Genomic DNA, 9,849 nt, shown 5'->3' on the forward strand with positions numbered 1-9,849 from the left:
CCCACTCCCCCGGTGACGCCGTAGCAACCCCTTAGGTGGTTATCGGCAAATGTCCTTCCAAAAAAGCAAAAAAATGAACGTTCGGACCTCGGTCTCCGAGCACGGTCACCCGCTCGGAGGAAGATCTTCCCATTGTTACGGTCGAGCGTATCACCATAGCTCCCGTACAGTACATAACTAGATGGCGCTACACTGCCACTTTTGTTTGTTCAGTTAAACTGACACGTTCGTATCTATTCCGATCTCGACTTGTTCGTATCAAATTACTCCTAATAAGTTTGTACCGCCCGCTGCAACATGCGATAAAGTAAGATTAGCCAGACGTTGTTTAGCGAAATGACGCTCATTGCGGTTTCTGCTAACAATGTTATTCCATTCTTTATTTTATTGTGCTTATTTCAAAAACTAAAGAACTCCATTAAATAAACGCGCTGAAAAACTTCACAGGTCAAAATGAGAGAAAGAATACTACAGTAAACTTTATTATGTCGTTTTGACGGCCGATTGGCTCAGTGGGCAGCGACCCTACTTTCTCTGTTTTCTGAGTCCAAGGCCGTGAGTTCGATTACCACAACTGAAAAATATTTGTGTGATGAACATGATTTTTTTCCAGCGGCTGGCTAAACTATAAGTATATTATAAGCGTGTATATTATATTAAAAGTGTTATTATATAATATTATAAGTAATGTGCATTATAAGTATTTATGTAAATATATATATGTAAAAGAAAGTTGTGTAAGTTACACCATTTATAACTCAAGAACGGCTGGACCATTTTTTATGATATTTGATTTTTTGGATTTCTCTTAGATCGGAATAGGATACTCGGCTGAGTTTCTTGCCGGCTTCTTCTCGGTAGAATCTGCCTTCCGAACCGGTGGTAGAGTCACTACACACAGACAGACTTGACGTTTCAAAAGTGCTTATATTAGGCCTACTTGAAATAAATGAATTTTGAATTTTGAATGTTTGAATTTTGATAATAAGTATTAAAATATAACATTCATAAAAAAAAATGATCCGCGGTACGAAGTTCGCCGGGACAGATTCATAAAACGCTACGGTACGCTTATTTGGGGCTGGAAAAAAAATTATACTACGACAATACACACATCGCCGATGTGTGTATTGTCGTAGTTTATTTTTTTTTATTTATTTGATAAAAAAAGTCCCCGTGACTTCTTCAGCGTAAAACTTTTTTTCAAATCCACTGCATTGACTAGCCCGCCTGCACTTTTACTGCGATTGTTTCGCTTCTAATACATGTTACCTTATTACCAAAATTTAGTAATGCAGAGTTGCGTTAATGAATCGCCATTTATTGAATTGCAGCAAAAAGTCGACGTTTTTGAACCCCCTTTTGGTTATTTTATTTAATAATTTCGTAGTGTTTATTTTTATTAATATAAATTTAAATACACTCTTGTGACAATCATAATAATTCATGCTCTCTAACTATGAAAATAAAGCTTAATTTGCTGTACTCCGCGAAAAGAAGGAGAATCTGTATGGTGTAATTTATGATTTCTTCAATCTACATACTCCACACCAATTATTATAGGGTACATTGCCGTAGATTAAAAGGATTGGAAAAATCATAAATTGCACCATACAGGTTCTCCTACTTTTCGCGGAGATAATTTATCATGGACTTCCGAAAGATAACGCCTGCTTCCATCCAATATTTACTCTCTAAAGTCCCAGTACTCCCAATATAGTAAAGTTATTTAAATCAACAGTTTATTCAGCATCGAGGTTCATACAACTGTTATTATCAATCATTCGTCGCAAACATAAGTAACAATATTCATAATAACCACGAGCTATTTTATCTAACTGTGCTAAGGTAATTTCTAAGTAATATAATTAATTATAATTTAATAGAAACGCTATTCCAAACAATTGTCTTGCACTGTGCGGGGGCTGCAAATTCTCGGTTTGGACGCGATTCTTAATTCTTGTACTTTTTGTACAGTACCTTATTAAACATCATGCGGTGTTTCTGTTCAAAACAATCACTGACTTTTGGTAAGGGAATTCGACTATGTTCCTAAAAGGCAACGAAATACAGTAGTGATAAAACTAGCGGACCCGCGCGACTTCGTCCGCGAATAAGTCGACTTTAAAAAATAGTCGTATATCCAATATAAATGAGCTAGGATTCATCGATCGATTTATCGCCCCCGCAAACAGGCGGTAATACTAAATTTCATGAAAATTTTTGGAGCCTTTTCCGAGATTCCAATTATATATATACAAGAATTGCTCGTTTAAAGATATTAGATTAAATGAACATCATAGATATATTAGATACACTATGTATAAAGGAGAATGATAGTTCACTCAAAATAGATTTACGCACTTTATTATAAACATTACTATCTAATCGTTTATAAGTCTATTTTGATTATCTTTACAATAAATAACCTCGCCATTCACTATGCTGAATCAAACGAAATCAAGATCTTTTTGAGGAAAAATCTCTATTTTCTAAATTTAAATCTAATGAAAACACGATAGGCTTTACTGCTATTATTCATTAAGTACTACAATTTTATTACAATTAACTATTAAAAGCATTTCGGGAAAAAATAAAAAAAAACTTTTCGTGGAAGATCAATAAAAACTAATAAGATGTCTAATCATTTGTGTAGAGAAATGCTACTCTGTAATATCAATTTGTAAGTACTTTTTTTTTAAATTATAGTTTTGAAACAATTATGTATTGGTTGTACACTAAACCTTCTTCTGCTAGTGTGAGAACATAGGTTTGAGGCACGAGTTTTTTTTTTTTCAATTATAATAGTTGAAGATTTGACGAATTTCAGACTAAATGAAAAATTTACTGCAAATATTGTAATCACTGTTTACTTAAGCATTTAATATTATTTTCGAAGCTACGTCACTGAACATAATTATCTTATCGTGTGTTGACAGTATTATAGGTTTAAATACATTTACTCGTAATAGTGTTTAGTAGAACTCTATGTTCAGAACGAGAAGTGTAATAATGGATATTTCATTACTTTCATATTTGAAACATTCCACAATTAAATGATATTAATCACGAAGTATACTGGGTTTAAAAGGTAATTTTATGTTTTTCTTTGTATTCATTTTATATGTTAAATAAATATTGAGAAGTTAATTGTTTCTTTATGAGATTTAAAGAATTTCAATTTTATATTAGTAAGAACCTACTTAGAATATTGTTTGGTATTTCTTACTCTTATCGAATGTTATTTTCGCAGAAGAAAGTGATGAAGAAAGTTAAAAAGCAGTGCTTTTGCTCAGAATGTAGTAATGATTTGAAGGATTGCGCAGATTTAAACTCTTTAGTGCAACCCGGAGTATATCATCCAAAAAGTAGCAGTAAGTAAATATTACACTATTTTTAACCACGAATTAGGAATTAAAATATCTGACCTGATGAAAGAGAGTTTAATGCGAGTGAAATTGCGACAGAAACAATTTGCTCTTGAATGAATAAGCAGTTTTAAGTATGTATGAACGCTTCATAAGTGCCTGTGAAAGGCCTACATGAATAAAGAAATTTTGAATTTGAATTTGAATTGCACAACGAGTTTATTTTTGCTTCAAATATTTATTTTCTTTTTAAATTTTGGTATATTTTGATGCAATGCACGTCTAATTATTCGTAGATTTAGCCAGTAAAAAATACTAAGGTCTTAGCACTGATCTAACACTTCAGGGGCTTTAGACAAATAAATATTTTTTCTAGTATTAATTCATTGTTATATGTTTTCAGAGATGATGCGATCAAAAAACATAAGGCGCAAATACCTACGGGCTGTGTTTAAGAGCGGAGAGTTCAATATTTATAGAACGATAACAAAAAACTTGAAAGTCTTCTCAAATTACTTCTTCCTGCTTGTGGAAACCAGATGGCGATGGACACTGTTGAACTTTTTTATAGCATTTACGTGTATCTGGTTATTTTTCGCCGCAATTTATTGGATTATATCTTACAACCACGGTGACTTTAGTGACAATCATCTACCTCCGAATCAAAATACTTCAAGCTTTATTCCTTGTATCAATAATGTTTATGGTTTTACATCTACATTTTTATTCAGCATCGAAGTTCATACAACTGTGGCTTATGGTCGGAGATCTATCACGTTAGAATGCCCTGAAACGATCATTGCAATGTGTCTTCAATGCATACTGAGCTCTATTTTCCAAGCCATAATGGTCGGAATTCTTTTCGCAAAATTGACGCGACCAAGAGGGAGGGCACAAACTATACTTTTCAGCAAGCACGCTGTTATAAATACGAGAAATGATAAATTCTGTCTTATATTCCGTGTTGGTGATATGAGGAAATCTAGAATATTAAATATTAAACCTAAAGCATATATAATAAGATTAAATGCTGATGATAATGAAGTCGAGAATTTAGAACAAACTGAGTTAAACGTGGAGACAGATGAATGTGAATCAACTTTTTTTCTATGGCCCGTGACGGCAGTACATATTATAGATGAAAAGAGTCCTTTGTACAAATTATCAGCAGCCGATTTGCTTTGTTGTAAATTGGAAATAGTTGTTGTATTTGAAGGAATAATAGAATCGACCGGCCAACCTGTGCAGGCTCGATCGAGCTTTACTGAATATGATATACTCTGGGGTCATAGATTTGTGTCAATGGTAAGTTTCAATTTCGATAAAAACACGTATGACGTTGACTTTTCCAAGTTGTCTGAAGTACAACAAGTTGACTCTCCGCTGTGTTCTCCGTGTGAATATGATGGACTAGTGAGTATGTTTGGGGATGCAGCAACATTATCTGATTCTGATACGGTTGATAGCTGATTACTTTACAGTAAAATTATATTTTATTTTGATTCGGATAGTGAAGTCTAGTTTAAAGCAATGAATGATTGTATGTTAAGAGTGTACTATATACTTAATTTAAATAACAAGACTGCCACTGAAAAATTACAAAATTTTTTATATCGATTTAGCAACAAAATATATCTTTTACGCGCTTTTATTACTAGTTTCTTTGACTACCATAGCAGATAATTCCCTCTATTTTTTAATGAGTTTAATGCAAAGAGGAACTTCTCCGAAACGGTCAATGATGATACCATTGTGGATGCTCGCCTGAGCGCTTTCGCCAATTAATTAATTAATTAGGCCGCGATTGCCCGAGAGTTGCAGGTTCAAATCCTGTCGGTTCCGAAAATTTTTATATGAATTTTAAATTTAAAAAAATGATAATTTCTCAAGTGCAGGTAGAAACACTAATAAAAATTATAAAAATTGTGGTTAAAAAGTGATTACAACCTTATCTCTCTGGACCGAGAGGTACAGATTTTTTTTTCCAACAAATCGGTTAATTTTAGACAGGTACCGGTGGCAAAAATGTATACGTATTCATCAAAAGCGCCATCATTTAATATAATAGAGTGTGAAGAGGTGATAGCCCAGTGAATAGGAGCTCCAATTTGCACCTCTAACTTTTATAAGTTATGTGCGTTTTGAGTAATTAAAATATCACTTGCTTCAAAGACGAAGGAAAACATCGTGAGGAAACCTGCGTGTCTGAGAGTTCTCGATAATGTTCTTAAAGTTGTGTGGAGTCCACCAATCCTGGGCCAGCGTTGTGGACTACGGCCTTAACCCTTCCCCATTGTGGGAGGAGACCCGTGCCTTATAGTGGGCTGGTAATCGGTAAATATGACGAGAGCTTGATGTTGATAGTGGAGGACGGTTTGCGCCAATGCCATTGGTTCCTAACAGGCCGTCAACTAGTTTGCGTTGTGTCATATCTTCAAGCTAGTTGGAAAGGGTTTCAAAAACATTTTTTTCGTAAAAACCTGAGATCAGAACATCGTTATAGTTTATAGAGGAATAAGAGATAATGGTATCTCTTATTCCTTATTCCGCAAGTAAGATTGATGTTTGAGTGTTGCCTTGGTGTAAAGTAATGTAAAGCAATTTTGACGTTTTTTTGAGTTAGTAAATACTTCAGAGGTATTTTAAGTTGATTTAGCACTTTTGAAAATATCAAAAAGTTCAAAAAATATGATGATAACGTTTTGGTTTATAGTTTTATTTATTTGAATGGATTGAATTACACTGGTTTTATTTTTTCAAAATCCTGTTTATTTTATGGCAATTTTGTTATATCTTTATACAAGTATAGCCATGATTGACCTCTTTAAACACAGCAAACGAATACACGGTCAGATGAAGATTGAGTAAGAAATTCCTCAACGGAAAACAGTTAATCAATCGCGACTGGCGATCAGTCGTTTTGGTTCAATTCAATTTCAAAGCAAAAACATAAATGTTAAAATAGGACCAATGGTCTAAAAATAATTGTTGGCTCTTCAGAGTAGTAAAATCAACATAGTTGATACATCAGATATGCGAAATAAATGAGACCACATCTTCATTATTATCATCATTTGGCCGATTGACGTAGTGGGCAGCGACCCTTCTTTTAAAATCTAAGGTCGTGGGTTCGATTCCCAAATCTGGAAAATGTTTGTATAATAAACATGAATGTTTTTCAGTGTCTGGGTGTTTATCTGTATATTATTGATTAAAATACTCAACAGTCATCTTAGTACCCGTAACACAAGCCACGCTTTCTGTGGGGCTAGATGGCGATGTGTGTATTGTCGTAGTATATTTATTTATTTATTATCATTTTAAGATTGCTTAAGGTAAGATGACGGTTGCTTCTACCACAATGAAGCTATCATATTATTTAGGATTCAACTGTTTTCTAATGCGTGACCTTAGATAATATTATAATAGCTCTATATTTTTTTTTTTTATTTAATCTATTTTATGCCATGAACTAAATTTTATTTGATTCCAGTAAACTAGCGAAAGGTTTTTTTTTCAGCTCGACTATAAATTATTGCCCTATTTTCATCCGCGTTTTTTACCCCCAACGCAAAACGACTCGGTGTTATAAGTTTGACGTGTCTTTGGCATCATAGGGCCCGAATGGATAAAAAGATTTTGATTATATTGGTTTCGTCGAAAAGGTAATTTAAAAAGTTTTATAAACATGTTTGATTAAAAAAGTTCAAAGATGCCGCCGGAATAAATGCCGGAATAAATGGCGGCTAACATAGTTTTCACAACTCCTTTAATATGGGAGGTCCCTGAATATGGTAGGTTCTCTTAAATTAATGATAATTAATGATAATTTTAAATCCAATATGGCCGCCACAAGAAAACATCAAATATTTTTTTTTATTCCCAACCCCCTCAAAGGGCTTGACTAGTAAAATAACGTGCACGAGTATTTAAACTAGTGGTTTTTATTAATTTTAAATATAGAATAAAGATATTTCAAAAGACTATTTCCTTTTACTTCAAACTTTTCTAATAGACGCTACAGAATCGTTCTTTCAGTTTTAATTTCTAATGCCCAGGAGACGTGACGTGTTACCGAGGTACAGTCACGTACAATATTACTAGCGTGATTCATCCCTGGCCTAATTTCTACAATGTACACTGGCGATAATAAATCTCGCCTACCTTAAAATTCATTCATACCAAAATACGCCTTATCATCTTTACAGCAAGAACTAAATTTGGGTTTATGGAATAAGTAATTTTAAAATGTCTGCCGATTACGGTAATAAAGTCATTACATCTCTCGAAACGTTATGTTTAATATGTCGTTTTACGTTCTTATTGTTACACTTTTGTAAGTTAATATTATACGCGATGTACAGTTTGTATGATTAAAATTTAAATTACGCTTTGTTGTATTATCGTAGAAATTCATAAAAGCTAATAACTAAAATAGCTTCTTAACATTAATAATAAATTTTAATTACGATCGTTTTAATAATAAATTATGCTATAATCTTTAAAAAAGAAACACTTTTTAAATAACTCAGATGGGTGGTAGAAAAAAAGGATTTCTTGAATACTATCATTTAAATTTCTTCCGAATTGCAATGAAAGTGTTCATTTAAAAATAATACTATAAGGCACCGAAACTTGTGCAAAATGTCCATTACAATAAGTATATAAAAATAATGTTATAAATCATCATCATCATATCAACCCAGTACCCACCACGGGTTTCCTCCCACAATGAGAAGGCGTTAAGGCGGTAGTCCACCATGCTGGCCCAGTACGGATTGGTGGACTGTTATAAATTTAACTACTTAAATGTTCGTGACTAAATTCATACTGATCGATAGACTAAAAGAGGCAATTTCTTACAGACCCAAAAACAATACAACGTAAAAATTTTGAAGTCGTGTGGTCCATTTATTATATTTAGTAGATACACTTCACTGGTAAAGTGATTAAATGAGTGATTAACCTAGTATCTACTAAAGTAGTAAATTAAAGCTTAGTACTACAATTAAGCCCTAATTTGCATAAACGAGATCTTATGAGGTTTGAAGTCAGTACCCAGAGGTGAAAATTTAAGGTTACTATAAACCTAAGGCTAAGTAGAAGTATTCAAATTTATGTTGTACAGTCACGTATAGTATTGCTTTTACTACAGATCTATCTTTCAGAGTCAGCGGGAATTTTAAACGGCTAACAATAATAATAATGATAAATATTTTACACTTTTCTGTAAGAATGTACAGTAAAATTATTTCCGATTTCTTGGTAGTTACCTACATATTTTATGATAGAGCTGCTGCTGTGATGCTGCAAATTTCAAAGGTTTTTTTTTATTGCAGCAGCATTCGAAACTGTATTCGTAAAGGTGATAAACTAGTAGAGATTCAAAACAAAAGACAATTTAATCCAATTTATTGACTTGCTTAAGACATGAAAATATTTTACATTTGCCTTGTCAAGTTGACGACATAAAATTTTTTCACCATGCACGTAGCTCAAAAAAGTTTAGGGTGGCGATTTTATTTTCGTCAGTCAAGACGGTTTTAAATTGGATTAGGAAAACTCCAAATCAACACTTCATATGACTACACAATTACTATTTTTATTAGTGTTTTTACCTACACTTGGAGGAATTATCAATTTTATAAATTTGAAAATGCACATAAAAAAATTCCTAAATCCTGTCGGTTCAGAAATTTATAAAATTCACAATTACTATTACAAAAAATTATGTAGGTACCACCTATAAAGGCCACCACCTATAAATACATACATTTTTGGTTTTGAATTTTATGATATCGATATTATAAGCATTTATTTTATCCATTATCATAACCAAAAGCAGCGATTTCTTTGATTTGTTGTCATATTTTTCTAGTATTTACAACCAATATGGTATGAGGGCTCTTATAAAAGACAAATTATTTTTATGCATTCGAATATTTCCAACTTCCCACTGAAATATGCTCTATTGAGAGAGTTTCCGTTCTTATCCCGGTTTAATCAGGAATCGAAGACAGCGCATTTGGTACAGTCACGTACAATATTGCCGGCGCGCCGTTGCCACCGATCTACCTGCCACTGTCTGCGGGAATTAAAAACTGCTTACAAATAATATTGGAAATATTTTACACTTTTCTATTAGAATGTACATTAGTGAATTTCTCGATTTCAAAGAATATTTCTTGATAAAATCGCAAGACTGTGTAAGTGTTTTGATCAAAACACCTGCTGCAATATAATAGCAATCCCTTTAAGCATCGTAAATATATGTTTGCAACACATTTAATGGCTTGGAAAACCGATGGACATTAAAATCGCAAGGTGCTCGTTGGTCGACTACCAGCTGGATGGACAGAAGACAACTGAACGCAAACAAATCTATACAAAATACCTCTGGACAAGCAATGATGAAAGAGGTAACAATGATGAAGGCTAAAATTCGTTTTACCTAAATTATAATTTTGTTGCTTCTCTGTGG

The 9,849-nt window shown here is 33.1% G+C and overlaps 1 protein-coding gene across 1 annotated transcript; it reads left to right on the plus strand.

Moving 5' to 3' along the window:
- Positions 1-3,006: 3,006 nt before the first annotated feature.
- Positions 3,007-4,949, plus strand: LOC120632202 (G protein-activated inward rectifier potassium channel 4-like). The gene is made up of 3 exons (XM_039902008.1): positions 3,007-3,091; positions 3,254-3,374; positions 3,772-4,949. Exons 2-3 carry the CDS (start codon positions 3,263-3,265, stop codon positions 4,836-4,838), a joined length of 1,179 nt encoding a protein of 392 aa, XP_039757942.1. The 5' UTR covers positions 3,007-3,091; positions 3,254-3,262; the 3' UTR covers positions 4,839-4,949.
- The last annotated feature ends 4,900 nt before the right edge of the window (positions 4,950-9,849 follow it).

The sequence above is a fragment of the Pararge aegeria genome, chromosome 19, assembly GCF_905163445.1.
Source record: "Pararge aegeria chromosome 19, ilParAegt1.1, whole genome shotgun sequence".
Classification (NCBI taxonomy): domain Eukaryota; kingdom Metazoa; phylum Arthropoda; class Insecta; order Lepidoptera; family Nymphalidae; genus Pararge; species Pararge aegeria.

What these genes read in the sequence shown, in the direction of transcription:
- LOC120632202 (XM_039902008.1), top strand. Translation starts at nt 3,263, where the DNA reads ATGAAGAAAGTTAAAAAGCAGTGCTTTTGCTCAGAATGTAGTAATGAT. An exon ending in ATATCATCCAAAAAGTAGCA is followed by an intron (nt 3,375 to 3,771) that starts GTAAGTAAATAT and finishes ATATGTTTTCAG; the next exon opens with AGATGATGCGATCAAAAAAC.